This window comes from Phaenicophaeus curvirostris, chromosome 12 (genome assembly GCF_032191515.1).
Source record: "Phaenicophaeus curvirostris isolate KB17595 chromosome 12, BPBGC_Pcur_1.0, whole genome shotgun sequence".
NCBI lineage: Eukaryota > Metazoa > Chordata > Aves > Cuculiformes > Cuculidae > Phaenicophaeus > Phaenicophaeus curvirostris.
This window is the reverse complement of record NC_091403.1, coordinates 14,041,199-14,067,988: the sequence shown is the minus strand read 5'-3', so window position 1 is coordinate 14,067,988 and position 26,790 is coordinate 14,041,199. Positions and strand designations below refer to the sequence as shown.

At 50.2% G+C, this 26,790-nt stretch overlaps 1 protein-coding gene across 1 annotated transcript in view; it reads right to left on the bottom strand.

The window, feature by feature from the left end:
• The window catches only part of PLEKHO2 (pleckstrin homology domain containing O2), a 30,777-nt gene extending 17,426 nt beyond the window's left edge, over nucleotides 1-13,351 (bottom strand). Inside the window, exons 1-3 of the mRNA XM_069867133.1 lie at nucleotides 13,220-13,351; nucleotides 7,936-8,088; nucleotides 1,140-1,256 (exon numbers count right to left, since the gene is read on the bottom strand). Coding sequence (XP_069723234.1) covers nucleotides 1,140-1,256; nucleotides 7,936-8,088; nucleotides 13,220-13,228 — 279 coding nt within the window. The 5' untranslated portion in view covers nucleotides 13,229-13,351. The remainder of the gene's footprint in view (nucleotides 1-1,139; nucleotides 1,257-7,935; nucleotides 8,089-13,219) is intronic.
• Nucleotides 13,352-26,790: the final 13,439 nt, after the last annotated feature.

Genomic DNA, 26,790 nt, shown 5'->3' with positions numbered 1-26,790 from the left:
CTTAATATCACCTTTCTCCCTTATACAGACTGCACCAACATGCAAAATGAACGTCATTCACTTCTCTTTCCACCCTCACCCTGGTCCACGTGAGTCTTTTGGGGTAGGACAGTCCTTGTTTTGTTGTTTTGAATGAAGTTTAGCACAATGATGCTCTGAACTCAGCTGGGGTCTTATTATACAAATAAACACAAAGTGAATAGAGCGGAAGAATAAGCAATAATGACAACAATGACTAAACAATCTCCAATTATTTAAACAAAATGGAGATGAGGGAATGCATGCAAGTTGGTATTTTTGCCTTTTCACATTCTTATGGAAATTAATACGTTTTGTCCCTTACGATCTCTCAGATTTAGTAAGATGTCTGATGCCAATAAAATCATGTTTAAATTAGAATGTAAGTCAAAGCGCAGTGCCTCAGAGTAACAGCAGAATCATCCTAGCCCATAAAGATGCTGAAATAAGCATGTAAGTAGGAGCTAAGAACTTCCAAAGATGTGTAGTGATGATTAATCTACATAGGAAGTCAATCAAGTGTGTCCTTGCATACAGTCAGTGAATGCAGAACTTTGTAACACCAGCCTGGTTGGTAGGTTTTGGTTCTACCCAGATGCTATGCATGATGCTAAAGACGTGGAGGTTTATGAACTCTTTTTCTCCTAGGAACTGTTTGGCTGAAAGTAACTTTGCACTGGATTTTCTCAGATCAATGATTCCAACTCTAAGCACTGTCTCAGTACGTGGATTGGGATCATTGATTTCACTGGAACTCAGGCAAAGCTACAGCATGTGCATCTGAGACAGGGATACTTCTTCACTCAGAGCATACGGGGAAACCACAGGGAATGGTGAGTCTCCACTGCTCAGGGAGTACTGGAAGACAGAAAATTATAAGGCAGGAAAAATATCAAGAGGAAAAAGCTGAGTGGCAGAAAGACTCTTCCCTAACACAAGAAGAAACTCTACAAGACAGGAGCACTCCTCCTTACACACTGTAGACCATTCACAGCTGCAGGTCATTTCTCCCAGGCGCCAAAGAGCTGAATCTCAGACCCTTTCATTTGCTCTGGCTGCAGCTGCCTGGGAACTCATTTTGGAGTTAGCAGACTTGAAGGTGATGAGAAAGGCAATCCTACCTTCTTACCCGGGGAGCGGATTAAAATGAAACGGTTTTTCTTTTTTAGTAGTGCACGCAGTTCCTGGCACTTGTCATAACTCTCCAGTTCCACTGTTTCTATGCACTTCTGTTCATCCTGCAGAGAGGGAACGAAACATTATTACGAATAGAAGGCATTGAAATCGGTCATATACCACCAACCTCTGCATGTCTTCTCCTTGCATCTGCCTAAAAGCTCTTCTGCCTTAAAAATAACCTATGTGCAGAGAGCAAGCCCCCCATAAATCAGGCTGGCATCTCACTACGGAAACACCCTAGTCTTTAAGCTACAAGTTGATCTGTGGCTAGCAGTCCACAGTGGCTGAGCAAATAACATGTTGTGGACACTAACACCAACTTCTACCATCTCTGTTGGCCTCATTCAGGGTTCTCCAGCCAGAAACAAGGTAGGAAGATCTTTGTCCATCATACTGCCTCAGCCACAGGCTGAGAATGTGCTGTCAGTCATGGCACGGGAAGGAGGAATAACATCATTCACTTTTATGAGCCTTCCTGGCATGATCTCAGAGTGCTCCCCAGGCTTCACTTTAGCTTGGTGACACTACCTCCTCCCCACAATGAAAGCAGATGTTATTCTGCTCTTTCACAGGGAAGACAGTGCAAGCATCAGGATGGTCCAAGCAGCCCCCCAGGAAGCCCAAGGCAGAGTGGAGATACGGGCCAAGTCCTGACACCGTGCTAAGCCTCAGCAAGGTCAGTGGGAGCCACGTGCAACTGGAACGCGCTCTTCTTGCAGCCACGCTCTAAGCTGTCAAAATGCTTGAGATTGGAAATAATGGTCCTGTATAGCCAGCAAAACTGTCAGGGCCAACATCTCAGTGGGGAATATTTATCTCTGGTCTATCTCCACTGATGACTGCCGGCTGCAATCTTGGCTCATTTCTCCCAGTAACATAACTAAAATTCCACACGTGGTGCACGGCTCAGTTCAGCTGCGGAGCAGAATCCCTAATAGGAATCACAGTGTAACGCTGGGTAGATAATATTCTTCATGTCTCAGTAGCCCAGAAGAGTCCAAAGCTGCCTTTTGCTAAGTATTGCAAATAAGCAGTGAGAATCGTGGAGCAGTTCTTGCCGGTAAAGTGCTATGGTCAGCATGCCTCATGAACCAATCTATTACCATCCTAAATCAAAATCACTCACCGTGACCATCCCCAGCTCAGGCTCCACTCCCTAGGCAGCTTCCCGTATCACTATGAGTTTGTATTTAGCAATTCCTGTAGCAGAGAGGGGGTGAGGGATGAGGAAATGTGTTGTAGCCAGGAAGCTGCTGCTTCGAGGCTGGAGGCAGGGAATGGAGAGTTCAGAAGGAAGTGGGCTGTGGGGAATTTCCTCCCCTTACCGACTGACTTTTAAGTCGTTGTGCAGAGCTCAGGCTCTGTTTAGTTTTTTTTAACCTTCCTATCTGGAGATGGGGGCCCGGCAGAGCTGATGCTGGTACACAGAGCAAGTTCTGAGCCACTGAGGGATGTCTGGATCTAATTTAGTTTTATTATTTTAATGATATTACTGTTTATGACATTTAACACTGAGTAGGTGAATGTGACCAGAGAACTGGGAAAACATATACTAGGAGGGGGAGATTAATCCTGCCCAAACCTAAAACCTAGCAGATAAAATCCTGCTGACATTACTGAGCCCTTTGAAGGACAAGGCTCCTGCTGCAATTCTGGTATCGCAATGTCACTGCAAAAGGACAGGGATGGAAATAATAACCCCTCAGTGGCCAACAAATGACAGAGAAGGGTGAGGTCAGGAATACATGCCTCAGGGACGGGTGATCTCATCCTGGCCTTTGGTGGATGACCGCCCAAATCACAGCAGTGCTGAATCGCCGGTGTGGTTACCAGCTCCAACGAGAAAGTTTGCTGGGCTCAGGATGTAGGCGGATTGGCAGCACTCCAATCAAAGACCAGCACAAAGACTCCTGCACGCCCTCCCTGATCCCAAGAGTAGCTTCATGACACCCTCCTTGTCCACACCACTCTTCCTGCCTCTTGGAGGGGATCCTTCCCTCTGATCCTGTGCAAGCCGTCCTCCAATTAAGAACAGCAGGGCGCTGAGCTGGGGGACAAGAAGAACTTGGCAGGGTGGAGAGCTGGGATTTCACCATGGCATTGCCTTTTGGCATCCAACTGCCCTCTCCTCCCTGGGGAGGCTTTGGGAACTATGGGAACAAGGCAGCAAGGATGGGGACATAGAGGACCCTGCCCCCCAGGGCCACTGGCTTGACTGTGAAAGCTATAGCTCCTTCATCTCAGAAACGTAAACTTCTCAAGGAAGTTATCCTCTTCAGGGAGGGCACAGAAGAAAGCAGTCAGAGAAATGAGAAAACTCCTCGTCTGAGGCAAAGGAAAAGCATCTGAGTTCAGGGAGGGCCAGAATGGGGCTTTTGTTTCTCTTTTACCCTTGGCACACGGCCATCTCCTCTCTGTGAGCTTACCTGGGTCACAAAGAGATCCTTTATGTTTGCCCTGCACCGCTAAGATAAAGACCGAAGGGCTTGACCCTGTTGCAGGTCTCCAGGTCCCAACAACTGATGCTCAGCACCACACAGGGACGAGACTGCTTCCAGAGTTCTGCCCCGATACATTGGTCTCAGAAAAGTATTCTGAACAAGCTCCCACTCCCAAAGAAGTTAAAGCAACCCTTTTACATCATCCTGAGACGCAAAAATTGAGTCCTCACTCAGTGGTCACATATCTGCATGCTGCAGTGTTGTCCCTTGGCGCTGCAGTGCTGTCCCATGGCGCTGCACTGGATCAAGGCAGGGAATTCCCTTCAGCCTACCTTTCTTTTTTCCTCTATGGATTTGAGGGCTTGTTTTTTAAATTGCTTTTGTGCTTGCTGTAAGGGGCAATCAATAAGATGCTTAAAATCCTGATACAGAAACTCCTACATTCATGATTTAATGCAGAAAACCAATTCCATTAGCTAGTCATGGAGCAGATGCTGCGATTTAAACATGTATGTCTGTAAACTTGTCCTTTAGGAAGAAAATTACTGAACACCTAAACACATTAATGCACATGCTTAAGCAAAGAATCACACTTGGCAAATCATTTCCTTAATGAAAAGTTGTTAAAAGGGGTGGAAAAAAGACCCAGATTTTTTTATTTCTATGAAGGTATAATTTCCAGCAAAGACCTCTCCACTGACACGCATTTATGGGCTGTGACCCCCCATTCAGTGCAAAATGTCTAGACTGCCTCAAATAATAATTTACTACTCCATCTGAGTATCTCAAAGTGCTTTAATAAGTCACGTTTGGATATGCATTACTATCACTTTACCAGGGGCAAAATGCACAAGTTAACTGCATGACTGCTAAATGCTGAGTGGATCCTCCAGTCTCTACAAGATGTTTTGCTTAGTAGCTTTCCCTGTCAAATAACACACTATAAAAAAAAAAAAAAAACACAGCAAAAAATCTATCTCGAAGCACCAGCTGCACTGTTTAGTGGGAAAAAAAAATCATTCCAAGACTGATGCTCTTTAATCCATGGAGTGATTGATACTGATCTGTGTAGTCTCTCTGCACAGAATCCCCTGTTCTTAGGATGCTCTCTGTAGTTTTGTAAGGCTTAATGTTTATTCTGGCAAGAATATGCAGAGAGAACACAAGAAACCCTGTTAGAAAATAACCTGCCTGCTTGGTTCTTAGTTTTTGTGTGGGTACAGGCGTAGGGTGCTGTAGATGGAGGTGCTGTAGATGGAGGTGCAGCAGATAACAAGAAATCCATCTCCCTTCACTTCACATCCGCTGAAAGAAACATGAAGCTGAGTGGGATGACTTTCACCCCCATCTGCTCCAGGTAATACAATAGCTGTTTGCAATTTGCCTTTGGGAGGCAGCTCTGCCTTAAACCAAACCCAAAGTCTGACTAACAGACGCAGTATGGGAAACACACTCCCAGGACAGGTCAGGAGCACATTCCAAGAGATTGCTCTTGATGATAGCAGTTAGACTCAATGATCCTTGTGGGTCCCTTCCAACTCAGGTCATTCTATGATTCTGTGATGATAAATGTATTTGTGTTCTGCTCAGACTGTACTTTCCAGTGACACAGTACAAAGTTATTGCCTGCAGAGGATGTGTCGGCCATCCTCTCTGCGCTTGTTTTGCACACACAAACCTCAGCTACGAGTGCAGCCAGCCTCTTGCAACTGCACAAACAAACGTGCCTGCCTATAAAACAACTGCTAAAGGCAGCACCTCTTCATGAAGGGCTTGAACACGCGAGGGACTGATAAAAACCACCATGTGTACAAAACACTAGCTCAGTTCCTGGAAATCTGATGGGCTCAGAGCAGTTGAAATACTCAGCCTCTAAACCTGCCCTCCCAGATGGAAGCTGACCTCCCTCCCGTTTAACTCATGCAGGTCTAACTTTGGATACATAAGGAAAGATGCTGGTATTTCTGTTGCCTGACGTTTTATCTCTTTTCTTTTCCTAGGGCTCCGATTCAGCAAGCACTGAGCAATTTTAACATGTTTCAGTCTGATGATGGTGTGGAATGTTGCATCCATCGCCAGGGTCACACAAAGCAGGGCAGGTATGTAGAGAAGGTCCAGTGGGGAATGGGGCAGCCTGAGCTCCAGAAATAAAAGCCACCATAACACACTGCACCACAGACTCCTTTTTACACCAGACAAGGCCTTCCTCATCTCAAAAACTCAGTTCCCCAATTTTTAGATAGAGACAGCAACACTGCCCTAACTCACATTAAAGGAAGATAAATACAGTAATAAACACGCACTGCCTCAATTCTGCAGCAACGGGATCCCTCCTGAGTGCAGAAAATTGCCATCTCCTTTAGTTTCCTTGTAGTCAGTGTGCACAATCATATGCTATCCTATTGTGCTACCAGATAATTTTGCAGTAATTTCCTCTCCTAAGACATTTGACTTCACTGTAAGCCAGTTTAATAGCCTATAGATATTAACATGATCCCTTATTTACAATAATGAGACCTTGTAGCTACTGTAGCTTACAGACGCAATTTATTACAGGATGCTACCACCATCCGCAGGCTACCAGAAAACATTATGCCCAGTTGCTACAAATGCCATTTTCCTTGTTGAGATAATAAAATAACCCTTAAAATGATTAGGATTTTTCCTTCTTCTGAACGTCTGTGAAAATTAATCTCACTTTAAAAGCCTCCTTTTCCCTTGTGGTAACGAGAGCCTCCATGTATCTTGTTTTTAAAGGCATGCCCTTTAAAACAACTCTACATCATGTCTATACATTTTGTATCTGTGAGTTCTTGGAGCTTCAGCTGGAGCCAACAGGTGTCCAGGGCACTGGGAAGCAATCTGCAGAGAGTCAACGCTTTGCAGGACCAAGTTGCATCTCTCTGCATAGCAGAAAACCCCACCACTTTGCCTGCCTTCCAAGCTGCTCATCACCCGACACTGACTTCCCATTTCATTGTTCTTGCACTCTTCATGTCACTTCAAAACTGAGAACAAACACCTCTAGAAAGCTCTGCGATTTGGGAAGAGCAGAAGGGCTCAGCATAAGGCAGGGAGGTAATACCCTCTAACCTCAGCTGTTTATAACAAATCTTTTTTATTATGCAATTGCATTTTTTTAAAAAAGAGAACCAAACTCGTTTGTCAGCCCCGTTGTTCCTGAAACCATCACAGCAATGTAGCTGCTGAAACATTTCCCCATTCTTCTTCCCTTGACACACTGCACAGAAGCTTTGCAGCATTTTGGGTTTGTACCTGATGCTCACAAATGGCCCAGATCCCTTTGTGTCAGACACCACACAGGCATGTGGTCCGTGGGCAGACATGCAGTGAGAAATGCTCCTCCATCCCAACAAGCACACAAACTTGCAGCCACCACACACCAGCAGGGCTTACACTTACCCATGCCTAATCTCAAACCTCTCTGGGTCATAGCTTGTGCTCTGCACTGTAATTTCTAACCTTTGGGGCAAACTCTGCTCTTGCAGAAGCCCCTTCCAGCCCAGGTACTGAGGGCTCAATCCAGTGAAGAGCAACCTTTGCAGCCCGGCAGGATCAGCCCTGCACTTTTCGTTCTTCTTGCATGAAGATGTAGGACAGATTTGGCTTGCCTCTTATTTCTCATTTGATTGGAAACAGCTCTAAACAAAGCCATGAACTTAAGACAAGCAATTTATCTAGGAAAGTCCAGGACAAGGCTCCCAGGGGTTCTTTGCTCATTACTGGCTCAAGTAAAAGGAAAGGATGAGCCAAATGCAGACTGTGTCCCTGCTTAAGGAGGACAGCAAGCACTCACAATCTCACCCTGCATCCATTGGAGGCTAAAAGAAAACCCTGAAGAGTCTGGCTAGCAACAATTTGAGCTGCTTGAGGGGTGCCAAACAGCCGCAAGGTTGCCTGCCATTCCCTCAAGCGGCAGGTGGGAAGTCAGACTGCTACAATCCAGTTTTATCCTCTAAACACCAAAAAAGCAGAGCATGTATCCTGCTTCCGCCCAAAGCTTTACTCCCTCTGCCTCCTCACAGGATGTCCTGCCCCCATTTTTTTCTTTGGCAACGGTACTGTCAAAATATTTACTGGCTAAAATATTTGTGATATATAATATATACTAAAATGCAGCTGCTGTCTCTTTGTGATAGCGTTTACCCTTCCCAGCAATAACTGGAGAAGTCCTTTTGAAAGAAATGGGCTGGAGAGAAGAGTGAAAAACACAGGAACGTGTGTCACCAAGAGCCTGATTCTGCCCATCATTCAAGGCCATTAACTATGACCATACCTCATCCTCAAAGACCACGAGCTGTGTTTTCCGTAGCTGGATGTAACGATCCTTCCACAATCCCAGGAGTCCCCCGCTGCTTTTCTTAATCCAGCCATATTTCTCTGCAGTTGGAGCACACTTTGGTTTCTCTGAGACCTCCTCCTTTGTATCCTGCAAGGACAGAAAGGAGAGGGAATTACATCAAAAGCACCTTCCATCCATTTAATGAAGGTCAGCAGAAAGCCTGCCCAGACAAGACCTCAGCACCCGCCACATATAGTTCCCATCACATCACAAAGGAGAAGACAGGCATCTTCTGGAGGAAAACTCAACTGGCTCCCACCTTAGAGGTGCCACAGGGCTGGGGAGGGGGCACAGACCCCGGCCACCCCTGGGCATACTGTTGGAAGAGTAGCAAGTCTCTGTTTGTTTCTCTGCTTCGCTCTCTGTGGAGGTACTCCCTGCTCACTTGGGCGCCAAGTACTCCTTGAAAACAAGCACTCCTGTCTCTGCTTTGGCCCCCAAGCTCTCAGATGAATGTTGGTGGGACGGATCCTGCTGGCATCAGTAGCAACACTCATATTTCAGTCCATGACCACCTCTGTAAGCTCCTCCTCTAGGTTTCTGCATTTGGTCATTGCCCCCAAACTAAATCCCATGGGCAAATCCACAGCACAAGGACCAGGACTTCATCACATCTGCACTAATATATTCCCAGCAGGCTTCTATGTATTTTGTATGCAGAGGGAAGGACCAGCAGAGAAGGCAGCCCCAAGCAGGGGCGAGTGTTATCCTGCCTTTAGTTCCTTGCTATTTGTCACAGCCTGCTCTCATCCACCCGCAGCAGCACAGGGAGCCCCAGCATCCTGCACTGGGAGGCTGCTGGCTTTCCAGGCCTGGTAAAAATCATGAGATGCATGGTTTTCCTGCTTCGAAAAAAACACCAGAAATATCCAATATCAATATTCTCATCAGAGACAGGAAACCTAAGACAGGGAGCAGGGACAGTCAAGCTTATTAGCTGACTTCCTTCACCAGCAGATTTGGTTAAATATGTGAGCTTTCCTCCCCTCTGCTGTGCTGGAAGAGCCTTCAAAAAGGCAGAATCCCCATTTACTTCCCTCAGAGTGCCCCACTGCTCCAAACATCCCGTGGACCCCTCAAATAAGCCTCTTTCCCCAGAGCAAGGCGAGGGGAATCCCTCACTGAGCCAAATCCCCTTACACAAACACCTAGCCAATCTTGTGACTTGCAAGGAGAGGCCAACCCCAAATCCTCCAGCCTCCTCCCAGGAACCCCACTGTCCTGCCAGACTTCATTTCCTTCATGTCCCTATTTGTAGTAACAGTAATCCTGCTGCAGAAAGGTAGCACATTTGCACAAATCAAGGATGTATGACAAAGGCAGAGTCCCAACCATACTCAAATGCAACTTGCTAGCTGCTGAATGAAACCCTTTCTTGTAGGGTAAAAACCCCAAACAAAGCAAACTGGAGCAGCTGGAGCTCAGACCTCATATTTCATAACACGAGAAAATCCCATATGCATGGAAGGGAGTTGGAGCCGGACACTCCCATGGCCAGAACACAGCGAGAGTGTATGGATGAGCTTCAAAAAATTTGGAGGAGAGCCTTGCTAATGAATCTGTTTTCATGCACCAGAGTCCTAGTGAATACGCCCTTGGACAGTGGCTGCCATCAGGGTGAGCTGTTATCCTAAACAGGAAACTCGCACCCATAAAAAGAGGAAAAACAGATTAAATATCCCATGCACCCACATTTATTCTGATCCCTGCTAAGGTTGGGAAGAGGCTTGGCTTTGCAGGTAGGCTCAAGTGCAACCTAGGAACAAGAAACTCAGATAAACCCTCTATCACCTAAAAGAAAATCAGGCAGAAACTCATAACATCCTTGGTGCCCTTGGTAGAAGTTATTTCAATTGTACCAAGCCACGTTTGAAACGGCCATGATACAGGATGACAGAGCATGAAAAAGTTTTCCAGGAAATGAGGGGTATGGCCTGGTGGTTCTTTTTTTTTAAACTTGACTTTTTAGGTTGCCAGGAAGTTGTACTCGGTTGCAATCTGCGACTTCAGCAAACATCAATTGCTGCACAAATACAGACCTGCTGGTTTCCTGATCGAGCACCCTTTTGATGTCATTTTTAGAGAATTGGGCATGGACTTGAACCTCCCTCATAGCAGTTTTGCATGGATATAGCTGTACAAAGGGTTTATTTGAGTGACTCCAGACCCAATGTTTTGATTCCTTAAGTTTTTTTTACTTTGCAGACTAATATTTCCTGCTCTTTTCCCTCACCTAGCAGAAAGGAAATCACACAGCAGATACGCCTATCCATGGTGTTCCACAGAGAGAAAGAAAACTACCCTGCCTCTTCTTATTTTAAAACACAAGTACTCCCTGTGAAGACACAGCACTTAACATCCACCTCTGAAAGAACAACTTGCCCCAGTAACCATTTTTTGTTGGAGTTGGAGCTCATGTCTGCACTTCTGCAGAGGGCAGAGCTGGGGCACAGCTCACCTGGCAGCCCAGGCTTCCTGCTCCCCGTGGCACTGCAGGGTAGCCTGGCAGCTCACCCTTGCCCCAGGCCACTTGGGAGCTCTGGTTGGAGCCACCTGCCAGGAAGGAGCTATGCATGGAGTTCCCTCTACACCAGGCAGGACTTCCCAGCTGTGCTGGCACCCGGGAGCATCGGCAGGGAGGATCCGAGCCCTCACCTGCCCCAGCTGAGCAGCCCAGGGGAAAGGAGGTAGGATGAGATGGGAGTGCTGGTCTCAGCAGATGACAACAGCCGCTGCACGGGAGTCACCTGAGCTTGAGCTGCCTGGTGCAGTCCCCTCTACAAGATAGGCGCGACGGCTACAACTCCGTGCTCTGGGGGCCCCTGAGCTGCTGGGCTCAGGGTCAGCAGCTCCCACCTCACAGGCACTCAGCACATGGCAAGATGGGGTGCGGTTGCTGTAATCCCTAGCCTGCAGGTTAAAGGCGTAAAAGAACCCCAGATGATGCAACTTGACCATTTGTTCCTGCAAAAGCAAGAAGAGTCTTGGAGACGGTACCTGACATCTTTGTGGATAAATTTTACGGCCAGTTCACACCACCTCTGCCATGAATCAATGAGGGGAGGTTGGCCTCAGAAGGGCACCGAGAGCAGGGTTATGTGTCCATCCTGCACTCTCTGCCTGCGATTCCACAGCTAAAACTGGAGTACAGCACGAAGAGATGAGTTGCTGTTGTTAATTCAGCTTTACATGGGGATTCCTTCTGCAAGAAATACTGAGATATCCTTCCCAGGATGTTCTTGGGCTGAATGCATTCCCGGTGCTGATGTAAATCCATGAGAAAAAAATCCACTTGCATCAGCCAAGCAAGCCAGCATAAATGAGGGAAGAACTGAGTTATCCCTTGCTGGCTCATGCCAAAGGCATCACTCCTAAAACCAATCCAAACAAGTCATTTTTGCAATTTATATCACAGTGGCATTAGAACTGAAACATGAGTTTCACTCTTACAGCCTGATTTACACTCATGTTTTGCAGCTCAGCAGAGATGCCAAATTAAGGGAACAGGATGGCTTTTATTTAACAATTAGGCAGTTATTTCTCTCCTCCCCACCTCTGTTTTTTAAGGGCCCACAAACCCACGTACTTTTCATGTCTTTCAACAAAAAAAAAACCCAACATCTGAATTACAAACTACATGCACACAAGTGCACAGTTACAGTAATTTAATTTAAAGCAAGTAGCCCATTTATCCCATGCTTCTCTCTAGCAAGACATGGATGAACACCTCCCAGGAGACAAACTGCATCTCCAGACCTCCACTCTTTTTCTCCCTTCCCACATTATCTTCCAAGCCTGGCTGTCAGCACTTCCACTTCTCCCTGACCCGCAGAAGCAAAACCACCTCAATGGAAATAAAACTGCTCAGACACATGTGAAACTTCAGAAACTACATGTGAAACTTGGGAAACTGCATCTGATGTCCCTTCCTGCAAGCAATCACCAGAGGATTCATTTATCTTTAACGAAGAGGGGCCAGTTGGTCAGTGCTGGGAAGGCAGCCCTCCTTGCTCCCAAACCCTAGGGACCTCCGTGAGACTGGATGTGAAGCCCCTTCAGCTGGTGAGTGCCAGCTGGAAGCAGTTTTTCTGCTGAGGATTAATTTAATGGATGTCGGCGCATAATAATAACTCTTGATCACTACCAACTTGGGCTGCTTTGCCATCTACCCATGGTTTTATAAAAGCTCATATACTTGCCACAAGACGTTGGGAGCTGAAATAAGGGGCAGAGGAGGAAGACAAGCCACAGCTACTGGCATCACATGTACTAGGGCCTGAAGTCCTCCAGCTGTCTGCCCTCTCGGGAGCTTTCTTTGTGCACGAGCAGAAAAACCTCATTTAAGAAAGGGAAGGAGAAATAATTGCGTGGCCAGATGAGGGGAGAAAACAACCTGTTTAACTTGCTAACAAATTCGTGGCATCTTAATCAATCCGCTTGGGGATGGATTATTGGGGTGTGATCCCACGGACGTGAAAACCTACGTGAGAAAGTAAAGTAAAGCACTGTTGCCCTTCTGAGTTAAAGCCATCCCAGGCAGAGACGGAGAAGGAGGACAGACTGCTTGGACACGGCCAAGCCTGCGGTCTGACCGAGGCCCAGCTCCAGTACGGAAGTGCAACACCCCAGCAAGAGTCAGCACAAGGTGGCCTGAGCAAGCGTGGCATTGGAACAAGCCCGACTCTGCCAGCACTCGTCCTCCGGCAGCGCCAACATTCGCCCGCCAGCCTCACCCGGCCGGTTAGAAAGTTTAAAACCCAAAGAGCTCTCGGGATGCTCTGCCTCAGTGACTGCCAGCAGCTCCCACGCACTGAAGGCAATGGGGGGAACTGCTGGGGAAAAGGGACCCCCATCCTCTGGGTCTCCATTTCTGCCCCTGCTGCAGAGCACGGGCCAAGCCGGGATGTCCCAGCAACCGCAGAGACCCCCAAAAAGCCAAAAGTGGCCGGTGCTGCCCTCCACCCTGCTTCCCAGCTGGCAGTAGCAGCGAGGGGCTCCTGCCCCATCCCGGGAATCCCGCCCCATCCCGGGGAATCCGCACAGCCCTGTCACATCTCGGGAATCCCACACAACCCTGTCCCACTCCGGGGATCCCGCACAGCCCTGTCCCATCCCCGGGATCCTGCACAGCCCTGTCCCATCTTGGGAATCCCACACAGTTCTGTCCCATCCCGGGGATCCCGCACAGACCCCCGCTCGCTCCCCTGTCCCGACTCACTCGCTCCATGTCGGGCCGGGGCGGGCGGGCATGCCGGGTACAGCCGAGCTGAGCCGTGTCCCCGCGGCTCTCGTCTTCCCCCCAACTTCTCCGGAGCAGCAGAACCACCAGCACTAGCGGCAGCAGCAGCAGCAAGCCCCGGGTTTCCGGCGGCTCCGGCGCCGCGAGCGAGGAGGCGGGGATGCCCCCGCCCCGGCCCCACCCGCCGCGGGCAGCGGGACTGCGGGGGGGCCGAGCCGGGGGGGGGACGGCAGGGGACCGAAGGACAGGTCAGACCCCAGGGCAGGATAAGTGACCGCGGAAACAGAGCGTCCCCAGGGTCAGATAAGGTCCCCAGGGATCAGACCAGACCCCCGTGACAGGACAGTGCCCCTGGAATCAGAGGGTCCCCTGGGTCAGGCAGGGTCCGCAGGGTCAGATAAGGTCCCCAGGGATCAGGTGAGACCCCTGCGGTAGAACAGCGTCCCTGGAATCAGAGGGTCCCTGGGGTCAGTCCGGGTCCCCGGGGTCAGATAGGGTCCCCAGAGGTCAGGTCAGACCCCACAGTGTCCCCAGAAACAGAGGGTCCTCGGGATCAGGCATGGTCCCCAGAATCCAGCAGGATCTTCAGAATCAGGCAGGATGCTCAGGATAAGGTCCCAAGGGATCGAGACTGATCCCCACGGTAAGACAGTGTCCCTGGAAACAGGGTCCCCAGGGTCAGGCAGGGTCCCTAGGGTCAGGCCAGACCCCGTGGTAGGACAGTGTCACTAGAATTAGAGGGTCCTCAGGATTAGTCAGGGTCAGTCAGGGTCCCCAGGACCAGATAGGGTCCTAGGGATCAGGCCAGACCCCATGGTGGGACAGTGTCTCTGGAATCAGAGGGTCCCCGGGGACAGGGAGGGTCCTGGTGCACTGGATGGGACAGTGTCCCTGGGGCTGGGGTCAGGCAGGGCCCTGGGAGCAGCAGGACGGGGCACAGGTTGCAGAGAGGCGAGGGATGCCCTCATGAGAACCATCATGGCACTCTGGGCCATGTGGAGCAACGCTTAGGGCCACATGGCATCGTGGCACCCTCAGCAGTGGCTCCTGGCATTGGGATGGTCTCAGGACAGCAGGTTTTGGCAGAGAGGTGATGCAGATTCTTAGTGCAAGGGAAGCAGCTGGGAAATGGTCTTTGGTGGCAGAACTGGTTAACGCAACCAGTCACACTCAGAGCTATTGTTCTCCACTGGTATTCAGCTTTGCAGACTTCTGCTTCTATTTCAGGCCTGCTGGAGGGCTCATGTACCCAACAGCCTGCCTGTTTTTTCTTCTAATTATTTCAGTCAGCCTAAAAAAAGATAGTACCTCCCTCTGCAAACCTTGCCTCCATTGTTCTCAGCAGAGAAGATAAGAAGGAAAGGAGAAGAAAAGTCTCGACACCCGTTGCATCCAGGTTAAGTGCTCTTCTGCATAGGTATGGCAAGCACTGTGGGGGGAAACAGGAGGTAGGTCTGCTAATCAGTAGAATAGATACCAAAGCATCCATCAGTACTGGCTGCTCCCGTCCTGCAGGGCCAGGGGTTAATGGAGGAGCTGGGAATCACCTTGGGACACACCAGGGTTTGAAATGAGAAATCCTGGGGCTGTCAAGGTGCGTAGACAGGGAAATGATTGCCATGTCAGCAGAAAGACATCCCGCATGGGGGGAGGAAGAATCTAATAGATGTGCTGTGATGAATCTGGGTTTTGACAAGAGGCCGAGGCACCGACTGCACTCAGAAAAGAAAAGGGAGGACAGATGGGGTCTAACCGACCATCACCGGTACGAGCAGGGAGAGGACAGCATGGCGGGGTGCATCATGCCCACCACCACAGTCAGCTGTTACCCAGGCACCACTCACCCTCCTCCTCTCACCTGAAGGGGTTTGGGGCAGAACCCTCCTGTTTGTTCGTCTTCCACAGGGCTGCAAGGACAGCAGGGGCTGAGCCAGGACCAGAGCTCCTAAGAGCGACTCTGCCCAAATAATTATGAGTGTTAATTAAGAAAAGCACACTGATGCCATGTCCTTTGTATCAGCTTAGCTTCGGGTTTGTCAAAGGCTCCAATTACTCTGAGACATCCCCTTGTTGTGTAAACACCTTCTGTGGTCTCCCTTGCTCCTCCTTTGCAGGTGAGAGCCAAGTTGAGCAAAGAAAAGGCTGCTATGAGCACTGGGAATGGCAGAGAGGAGCCTGGCTAGTGGCTAGGAGTGTGTGAGCATCCTTCAGATTGTTTCTTTGCCTGGCACAACTGACACCCCTAAAAGGTTCACCAGAAAACTATCATTCAGAGCTGTCACCAAGCCAGAGTTAGCTCTCTGCTTCCCAACACCAGGTAGGAACTGGTTTAAGAACATATTTTCTTGGTTTAATTTTCCAAACCATCGAAATGGGGCTTTGAGTGAGGAGCGGGAGCATTCCGTCTCACCCACAAGCTTCTACAGTGAGGGCATGAGAGCAAGGCAGGGTGCGGCAGTGCCAAGCTCAGCTGTGGGATGGTGCCAACCATCACAAAATGAATCAGTGAAAACAGGTGATATTTTAGCCAGGTTTTTAAAATTACAAAAACCCACCCCAAAATACCAGAAATGTTGTTCAGTGTTCTCTGTTATCCTGGCAGGGCTTGGGGGTTGAGGGGAAACCTCTGGCTTTACAGATAGGGTGTGGGCTGTGGTTCCAGCTCTCCTGGAAAATTTTAATCAGTGAAAAAGTGAATATTTTTAGCATGCCATCAATGTGCATGTGAGGATGTGAGTACTGTAGAACACACAACACAGAGGCTGCATCCTTGTGATTTATCAGTTGTACACATCCCTGCCAGCAGACCCAGAGAGATCTACTGTGATCCCACCAGCAGGAACATGGGGCCAACAGCTATGGAGAGACCTGTTGGCTGCAAAGGGAATTGAAGGAGGATGCACATTGCACAAGAACATACAGATTGGTCCAAAAATGCTGTGGGGAGAGGCAAAAGGCATGTGTCTGCAGCCAGGGTCAGGCTGCTCCTTCGGGGTGAGATGTGCTGCCAGACTGTTAGTCTTCTTCATGGATAAGAAGTGGTGCAATGCTGCCCTGGCAAAGTGAAACAGAGCCACAAGTGGCACTGAGGAGCCTGGGCTAGTGAGTCACAAAGTGAGGAAATTCAGTTCCAAAGAGACCCAGGAATCCTTCAACTCTGCACCCCAGCAGATGCATTTGGAATCTTGCAAAACTCTGGGGGCAGGATGCAGAGGACAGTGGTGCCTGAGGTCAGGAGCTTCAGCCACAGAGGAACGGCTGCCTGGAGTCACTCAGGGCTGAGTTGGGGCTGGGATGGGTGGGGAGTGCCCCATGCTCATCCAAATGTGGGCAAACCCGTCTCTCCAGCCACAGGAGCCACATGAGAGAGCTACGGTCACCATCACATCTTCCTGTCATCCTTTCCCTGCTCTGGGCAGGGAGCTCCAGCTCCTACATCCGCTCTGAAGTACCCTGTCACCAGTCAGCTGCTCCACCTGCTTGTACCTCTGTTTTCCTCCACCTCAGATGGCAATAACCCATCTCTGGGGCCTGTGAGCCTAGTTCATTAGTGCCTGGCTTCATTAAATACTTTGAGCAGGGCTGGAAAGGCAGAGGCAGGGGAGCAATTTAGATTAGACATTAGGAGGAAATACTTCACAATGAGGGTGGTGAGGCACTGGCACAGGTTTCCCAGGGAAATTGTGGCTGCCCCATCCCTGGAAGTGTTCAAGGTCAGTTTGGATGGGCCTTGGGCTGGTGGGAGGTGTCCTTGCCCATGGCATAGGGGTTGGAACTAGAAGATCTTTTAAGGTTCCTTTCAACTCAAATAACTCTATGATTCTATGTTTCTGTGATTCTATGATCTCACTTGTCCTGTTATCTACTTGGCCATGAGGAGGAGAAGGGGGACACGCCAGCAAGGCCAGGAGCCAGCACTGGGCTCAGGGCAGCCATGGGGCTCTTGCCCTCAGCTGGAGGAGGAGCCTTCAGCCCTTTCAAGTGCACAGCAGATTAACAGGGATGTTCTTAATTTAATCGATCCAGTAAAATAAAGAAGCCCTGAGAAACCGCTAGGTCTGAATGGGTGCCCAAGGCAAGGGATGGATTCGGGCTCTTGATGCCAAGTAGAGCACATGCACCTTCTCCCCGTGGTTGCAGCGTGTTTGTGAGCCCAGTCTGAAATCCATGGTCATCGTGGCATGTCCAGAAGTCCTCTGCAGCAAGGACTTCTTTTCCTTGCAAGATCAGCAGGGAGAGCACATGAGTGAGGGGGGACAAAGCAGATCCAGAACTCTGGGAAAGGAGATCATTTACAGGGACAAAATGGGGAGGATGAGCAGTCTATCTTAAAACCACCATTGAGTTGGCTTAACGTGGCCAAGCCTTATGGTGTGATAGCAAGTGGGGAATGAGCAACTCTGCCTTATGTTTTCTTCTTCATTCCTGTTGTACCTGGCTGTTAGCAGTAAGCTCTGTGGAAACACTGTGGCTGAGGGCTAGAAGAGGTGCCCAGTGATGCTGGTGTCCAGGTGACAGCGACATTGGTCTATGAGCAGGATGGATGGTAAGGGGTGAAGCACCCGGTGGGTGAGCGCTCAGAGAGGCTCTTCAGCTCCAGTGCTGCATGGGGTGAAGGAGAGCAGCGCAGGGCTGGAATAGGAGGTGGCTTGGAGAGGTTATCGCAGTCCATGCTGCTTTTAATCCCCGGGTCTTTCTGGGCAAGTGATATGCCTCACATTCTGCAGGCTAAACCCAATCCCTGTGTAAATGGGCTGGCAGTGACTTCCTGCACCTCTCACTGCATTGCCTTGTGCCTGGGGCAGTAACCTCTGGGCTGTCCCAACAGCTCTGCACCGTTCTTGGCCTTCACCAGCATCTCCAGCAGTGACAAAACATGCCCAAAATAATCCCTCTTCACTGCTACTCTGACAGGAAGGAGGGATATAAACACACTGACTCTTTGTTAGTGTTAATGTTCACCAAGCTTTCAATCTGGGCTGGGTTAGGGGCAGGTGTTTCCTGCACCCCAGCCCCAATCTCCCACTGGCTCCCTGCTCTGTCTAGGGAGGACACCTCCCCAAAACACCTCTGTCCTGCCTACACTGCTTTGAGATGGGAAGGCTGCAGCCACAGAGGTGCTGGAGGGATTTTTCAGCGGGAGTTTAAAGTAAGGCAGCATCTCTGGGTGCATTGCGGCCACCAGCTTTCCTCTATGCTGTGCATGCAGCCAGTAGGGTCCTCCTGGAGCCATTGGTAGATGTATATATACATATAATGTGTATATATGTATGCAATAATACCCCCAGAACCTGGTTTTTTTTAGCTGTGGCAAGAAACAAGCCCTCAGAGGGGTATGATCTGGTATCAGCATCACTGATGACTCCAGCTAAAGTGATGCTTCTGGGCACATTCTCGCTCTCAAGGACATTCCTGGACAGTAACCTGCCACCCTGCCCAATTCCTGTGGCCAAATCCTCCTCCCAGTCTGCCCAGCAAAACCTCTGAGGCCAGCAGATGCCCTCTGTGCATGCTGGTGTGGAAGCAGCTGGGGTTATGTCAACCATCCCTGAGCACATAGGGATTTGGGGACCGATGACTGGCACAGCGATTGACCATGCAGTTTGTCTAAAACAATGTTCTTTGTCATGTGGAGGAACACATGGGGAATGCAGGAAAGCACCAGAATGGGTTAAATTAGTAGTTATGTTTAAATCAATACTTGCATTTATGCTCCTGTCCTAACAATGCCACTTCTTACGCCCTCCAGTTTGAGGGCATGGGCCCCAGTGTCTGAGTTTGAGCCACTGTTTCTGCTGTGAACGTGGATTTTGGCAGATGTGCTGCAGGATTTGGGCTGATTTTACTTGGAGGGAAGGAAGCCAAAATGAAGAAACAGCCCGAGTGTGGCTGTGGTATGTGCACCGAGAGCTATTGAGATGTGAATTTGGGCATAAAAGGAGTCTCAGCAGTTGCTTCTCACTGCTTATCTTATTTTGTGGGCACAGGAGGCTCTGTCTTGGCCTCACTTCTTGCTCTTGCTTTTCCCAGTGCCACTTAGGCCCGATCTTTAATCCTGGCTCCTTAGTTCCCAGCCTCGGTCATTCAGGAGCATCGTGGTCCCTGTACTGGGATCTTTGGCTCAGGAGATGCAGAGATACTTCGACTGTGCCATAGGTGGACAGTAGCCAGCCCTGGGACACCTCCCTGTGTTATCACTTCTGCAGGGTCTTCCTCCATCCTTGATCCCTGCCTCCATCCCTGGTCCCTGCTTCTTGCCTTCAATCCACCTTGGTCCTACCAGCTACTCATGTTCAGGCAGGAGTCTCCTGCTGATCCACCACCTTCTCACCAGCTCCCACGGGAGTCCTGTGCCCAGAGGAAAGCTCAATGGTTTAAACAGCCTGATCTCCCATCTCTGTTTTTCGGGGGGGGGGGGGCGGGGGTGTGTTCCAAATCTTTCATTTCCTAGTGAGCTGACTGCATGCTTCCAAAATCTCACTGCACTTGAATTGAGATGTGTGGGTAGGTGGAATATGTCAAGGCCATTGTGGTTGCAAACTGGCTTCACTCAAGCAGCATCAGTTACCAAACCTGGCCCCGGCTGGTGTTTTCAACAGGTTTTGAGCTCCACATGCTGCTGCTGGGGAAAGGTTGTGGTGGGGGAGCATAGCATCCCCAGTGAGTGCACAGAGAGACAATCTGCAAGTGTATTATCCAGGGAAATGTGGGATGTGGGTGCAATCTGCCCATCCATGCTGTGTTGGAGCCACCTCTGGGTTTCCTTGAGGATGCTGATGGCTGAGATCATCCCTGGTCCCTGCAGGAGAGGCTGGGCTCCTGGACCCAAGTGATGCTCTGCCTGAAGATGCCTTGTGCACAGGAGTGAACATGAGCTGAGCCTTGGCGTGAGCAGCAATGTGATGAGATTCCTGGCCATGCTCTGGTTTTGGTGGTGACTCAGGAAGTAGTATTGGATCAAGTGGATTCCACAGAGATTTACAGCAAGTGCTGGGAACTAAACTCTTTCATGTGAAGGGCTTATTGTGTTGGCCTGCTGTGTCTGAGATAGGTTTTGAAGGTACTGCCCATTGCTGAGCAGCCGAGGTGAAGTGGGAGGTGTGAAATGCACTCCTGAAATTGAGTTTTTCTCAAGCCATGTGTTCATCCCTCCTTAACTTTGCAGTGACGCAGTGCTGGGACCATGAGCACTTTGCATCCCTCTCCTGGTGCTGCTGCCACCTCCCAGCCTTTCCAATGAGGCTGGGATTTTAGTAGCTGACTGCCCAGCTTGCTGCTGTGCCTGTGTCCTACCTGTGTGGGACATGAGTGAGAATCCAGTGTGCAGCACAGACACATACGATGAAACAAGCTGTGGGCCTTGGAGAAGATCTAGGTAAGAAGCACTCATGGGAAACGTTTCCCTTCTGAAACTGTAAAATGTAATTAATGCCAGTAATAAATGTGGATACTTGTTAGGTCTGAGGCTGGGCTCTCCCTGGCTAATAGCAGCCCCTGTTCTGCAGTCTCTCCTAAATGAAAGCCAGTGGGGTAGGATGGACAAGCCCATTCCCTGTCTTCATCCCTTGGTGGTGATGATGGGGAGGGTGGCGCAGTGGGTGAGCTCTCCTCAAGGGGACACATTAGCATCAACTATAAACCATATCCTCTCTGATTCCTTCCAGGGAAGCACCTTGATCCCAGGAGATACTGGTGAGGCAACACCAAAGGGCTCACATTTGCCTTAATTGCTCGCACAATACCCACAAAGTCCACTGTGCAGGGAGCTGAAGAGCAGAACCTTTGGGCAGGATCAGGCCCTTGGGATCCATCAGCTGGCTTTAGCCTTTTTTCAGGGGAAAAGATGCAACATGCTCGCATGTGGGCTGTGAACTTCTCAAATTATTTTCTGATCCATGTGGAATCATGCTATTTATTCTCCCCTTTCCCTACCTTTTAGGGTGGAATATGGATATTCACATCCCCTAGAGGTATGGCTTCAGAGCCACTGGCTCAGGAAGTCAAGCGACATTTGCCAATGCCTTACTGCAGCCTGGAAAAGTATTGCTGTCCAGTATTTTCCCTTTTTAAATCGTATTTCTCCCCAGGACCCCTTTGAGTGTGTGAATCCCTCCCAGTGCTGTTTGAGGCTAATGGCATGGCACTGACTCCCCAAAATCTGGGCAGCATTCCCCTCCATGGAAATTATTCAAAAGAGAGAATGGTCTCATTCAGTGAGACAAACTATCAAAATTTCCAATGCTTCTTGGACCCCCTGGCTGCCTGTGGGACCTGGGTGCTGCAGTGCTCGGGCTGAGCCCCGGTCCTTGCCCCACACCGGTCATTAGCAAGGGAGCGCTGGGGGTACATTTACATGCAAGGGAAGGTTGTGGGGCTCAGTGCAGCTCCCCTGGGCTCTGCTTGTGCCCTTCCTTTGTGCCTTGTTTAGCCTGGAGAAGAGGAGGCTGAGGGGAGACCTCATTGCTCTCTACAACTACCTAGAAGGAAGTTGTGGAGAGGAGAGTGCTGGCCTCTTCTCCCAAGTGCCAGGGGACAGGACAAGAGGGAATGGCCTCAAGCTCTGCCAGGGGAGGTTCAGGCTGAACATTAGGAAAAAAAATTTCACAGAAAGGGTCATTGGGCATTGGAACAAGCTGCCCAGGGAGGTGGTTGAATCACCTTCCCTGGAGGTGTTTAAGGGACGGGTGGACGAGGTGCCGAGGGACATGTTTTAGTATTTGATAGGAATGGTTGGACTCGATGATCCGATGGGTCTTTTCCAACCTAGTGATTCTATGATTCCCTCGCTGCACTGGCTGGAGTGGATGCAGAGGGCAATGTTGCCCTAGCTTGGGGCATTTATGAGCCAGAGAAGGGCTCATAAATGCCCCCAGCATCCCTGCCCTGCTGTTGCCTGCATCCCTGCAGCTCTGCTTCTAGTAGCCCTGCCACTCTGCCTCCAGCATCCCTGCCAAGCTCCTACCTGCATCCCTGCCGCTCAGTCTCCAGTATCCCTGCCACACCGCCACCTGCATCCCTCACTTCATACCTTCGGGCATCCTCTCCCTTCAGCCCCCGGCAGCCCAGCCCACCAGCCCCCTGCCCCGCTGAGCCCCCGCCGCTCCCGGAAGAGCCTCCAGCAGCATCCCTGGCTGCAGCCCGCTGCCGGCCCTCCTCCCTGCGGGATGCCATCCCCACCTAGTGCCGGCCGGGCGCACAGCGGCCCCGGCGGGTGCCGGGGAGCAGGCAGGGCTGCAGCCCCCCGGGCTCGGCAGGGACAGGGCGCTGGGGCACCCGGACAGCCCAGCACGGCCCCGCGGGGATTGGCCTGCCCTGCTCCCGAAGGATGCTCCGGGGTGAGAAGAAACGTGCTGATACACGTCGCTCCGGAGGATGGATGTGGGCAGGGACTGCCGCGGGGACCCACATCCCGTGGGGCTTTCTTTGTCTTTTCATGCCCTCCTTAATGTCTGCCTTCTCCTCCAGCACCAGGAGCCCAGCTGGGGACAAGGGACAGTGTCACATCCTCCCCTGGCCACTGAGCTGATCCCAGCCCTCGGGCTGCACCCCCTTGAACGTCGCTCTAGGGATGCTTCTGCATATCTCGAGGGGCATTTCACAAAGACACATCCCCATGGACCCCATGTGTCCCAGTGCCTGGAGAACATTGCCTCCCTCAGACCCGCAAGCCCTGTAAGGACCAGGAGTAGGACAGAGTATGAGGCCAGACAAAGCCTTCAGCGTTGCCCCTCTCTACTAAATCTTCCCTTGCCCCTCTACAGCCCAGTGGGGACTTCTAGACCCACAACATCTTTTAATTTTCCTTCCATTCTTTCACACGGTTGCTCCCCAGAAAGAAATGACCTGCCTGTCTGTCTGTCCAAGCCTTGTTGGAGGCACTTCCAAGTTTCCCAGAGGATGCAGATGGCCGAGACCATCCCTGCAGGAAAGGCTTGGAAAATCCTCTGATCCTGGACCCAGCAATGCTTCCCCTGAAGATGCCTCACCCCGTGGGCAAATGGGACATCTTGCAGAGCATCCCCCCACCCCAACATCCCCTGAGCTGCAGAGAAGCTCCAAAGGAGCCTTTTTCTCACCCCTGTCTGAGGGCTGCTCACCCTGCCCAGGCACAGTGCAACCTCCCTTGGGCTAGCTGAGCCACCCAGGTCATCTGGTGGCACCTATTCCTCTCCTGGGACAAGGCAGTGAGAAATCATCCCTGCTCACCCACACCATGCTTGCTGGGTTTGCACCATCCAGAATGATTTCAACTGGAAGGAGCCTCTGCAGGTTGCTTCACCCAGTCCTTGTGGAGTCTTATCTTTTCCCAAATTTGCCTTATTTTGCCCTCTCCTATCTTTTCAACCATTTGGTTGTCGCATGGATGCTCACCTTGGCTTCCATGGAGAAAGCGTGTCTTAAGCGGCCATTGCAAAGTACCTTCTCTGAACGGAGCTGGAAAGCTGGAAACGTGGCTCAGAAATCTGTGAAGACCACAGGACAACATGGGGAAGATGGACCACAGTGTGGGAGAGGAGACAGAAAGAAATGAAGGAAGATGTGGCCTACTTCATATTTCCCAATGAAACAAGGGAAAAAACCTAACACTGCCCCTATTGTGTCTTGAAAAACCTCACAGCTCAGCCCTGAAATCAGGAGTCAGCAGCTCAGCATGGCACAACCCAAACGTTTCCTCTGCTGTCTTAAAGAAAATGTCAGAACAGAGCAGGCTCAAAATCTGCTGAAGAGGCCCATTTATCTAGGAACTGAAAGAAAATATTGGGATAATATTTAGAAAAGCCTGTAAATGGGCATGGCCCAGCGTGTGCTGTGCAGTAGCAACCTGCTGAGCAGCGGGGGGAGAAGCCACCCTGTGTGTGTGGCTAATTTTCCCCTTTTCACTCATTTCCTTCCCATTTTCTTCCCATCTGTGAAAGGTTTTGTTGTGCTCAGGTTGGTCCTTGGGATGTGTTTCCCCCAGGAGAGTGGCAAGGCTGAAAGAAAGGGGGATTTTTCATGGGCAGGGTGGGTAGAAATCCTGCCTCACTCGAGCATCTCATGGGGCTGGCAAGGACAAAGTGGTTCTTTGCCCCAGTTAACAACTGAGGCTGATCTGCAGGACCCACTTAATCAAGTATCACTTAAAACCAGGTTGTTTTGTGCCTAATTGGTCAGTAATAAGCATTTAATTGGCAAAGCTGCAAAGAAACTGCAGCCCCTTCCTTCCCACAGCCATTAGCAACATCTATTTTAACACTTAGAGCCTGGCTGGGATTCAATAAATGTTGTGGGGCTTTGTCTCTCCCCCCTTAAAAACATGAACGTGTGTTCAAAATTTAGGTGAGCACCTCATTTTGGTTTGAAGGATAATTATGTTTGATGAGGACTAATAAGCAGCTTTCAAAATGAGACCAGGTTAGCATCTCTCCCGCTGTCTGCTGCGGAGAAGCCGATATTCACCACCACCGGCTGATGCTGATTTTTATGGGACTAATCCAGACACGTCCAGAGCTTCATAAAAACCTGCTTTGCCTTTGACTGTTTTGTTTGGTTTTTTTTAACGGTCTTTTTCCACTTGGGATAGGTTTTAATTGCTGTGGAGTTTTGTTTCTTGCAGGATTTGCCCCCCATCATGGGTCTTAGGGTGCCTTTGTAGGACACAAATAGAGATTTACTGGAAACAGGTGGTTTTACCCCCGGTTTTCCAGCATCATCAGGCAAGAAAATAAAGGAGGAGTTTTCAATGCGCAATAGGGAAACTTTGAATTCTCAGCCCAAATTGACCCCAAGACTTGGAACCTTGGTGTTGGCTTGAAGCCTGGCAAAGCGGATGCTGCCGGCATGGTCCCTGGCACAAATGATGGTTGGTGGTCGATGGTTGATAGTTGGACTGGTGTTTGAGGTCGGCTCTGCTTTAGCACCAGCGCCTGCCTAGGTGGAGCTGCTTCTCTTCAGCATCACATCCAGCCAGAAATTGCTGGATCTAGTTTGATTACCCAAATATTGCTTGGCTGCAGCTTCTGAGCAGAGTTCAGGCAAAAGAGAAACCCACCCAAGCTGTAGGTTTGTGTTTGTTTTCCATGCTCCCCCTTTGAAATACCACGTCAAAGATAAGATCTCTTAGAGATCAGGCTTTGCCAGGTCTTGTTACCCTGCCAAACCTCCAGGAACGCCCGTGGTGAGCCCTAAGCATGCCCCACTACGGGGATGGATGGAGAGTGAGTCTCGTCCCTGTTCTGCTGGGGGATATGGGGACACGTGTGTTGTTAACCCACAGGACACCCCCTTCTCTCCTAAAACCTTTTCCTGAAGTCTTTTCCTGAAGGGAGAGGCAGCAGAGCCCCTCCGTAGCACATGGGGATGTGCCCACCCATTGCTCCCTCAGCCATCTCTCTGGAAAACTCCCAAGCTGCTGCCCACCAGGCTCTGAACTCCTAGATTCCCAACTGAATCAAAATTCTCCCAAAAACTGAGGTCCTGAAGGAGAAAAAACCCTCCTGGCCCCCTCCTGTCCTGTCATTGCCAAGCACAGCTCTGGGGGCTGGCAGGGGGTGGGTTAATGGCCACCAGCCAAAAGCTGGGGAGGAAACACCTTAAATTGGAAGTGCTTGGTGCTTGGGCAGCTCTCCTGCATTTTTTTTCCGAGGCATTTTACAGCAATTAAAGAGCTGCAGGTAAACAGCCAAACCCTAGAGCCTGGTGAAGGTGCCAGCTGCTCTGCAGTGAGGACAGACCCAGCCACTGGCTCCGGGCTGCCCATGTTACAGCCTTAAATAACTGCTTTTCAAGGACAGGTGGGTCACAGTAAACTTTATTTTTCTGGAAACAGCAAGCACATTGTGCAGGGAAGGCTTTCCAAGGATGCTCCCCACGCCCTTTTCAGGAAATACCACACCACGCTCCTTCATGCCATGCCATTTTGTTTGGTTTTTTTTTTAATTGGCACAAATGACAGCCTCAGCGAGGGCACACTGTGTGTTCCCTAGGCTGTCAGATTTTATTTTGAAATCACTGCTGGTTTGATCTTTGCATCTCTCCGCCCCCTGGCATGTCTCTCTCTCCCTGCTTGTTCCTGCTCTGGGTGCTTGCTCCCATGCAGCAGCGTTTCCTGGGGAGTGAAAATGCAGTGGGGGAATCTCATCCTGTGCCAGTCACAGCCAGGTCCTCAGAGACATCACCCAACCTGGGGATGAAGTAAAGGAGTTGCATTTGATCTGCAAAAGCCACCACAGTGAGTGGCTGGAGGTTGTACCTGCCTGGTGACTCTCAAGAGTCCAGTTTTTGAGCCCAATTTCAGCCCTGGAGCTGCCATCCTAACAGTGGCTGGTGGCCACGCTTCCTTTGGGGCAACCTGAAATGTCCTCCTCCGTGTGGTGACGACACAATCCCAGAGTGGCACCAGCATAACCGGCTTTTCCAAGACCTGCTATTCCAAGGGTGGGGTGGGGTTGGCCTGGGTTTATGACCAGCTCCCTCTTGGCTCAGATGCTTTTTACCCAGTATGGTGGTCTCAGATGAAGCGGGATGGTGGTGGGGACCAGGAGAGGAGGAGGAAGGATTCCTACCCCACG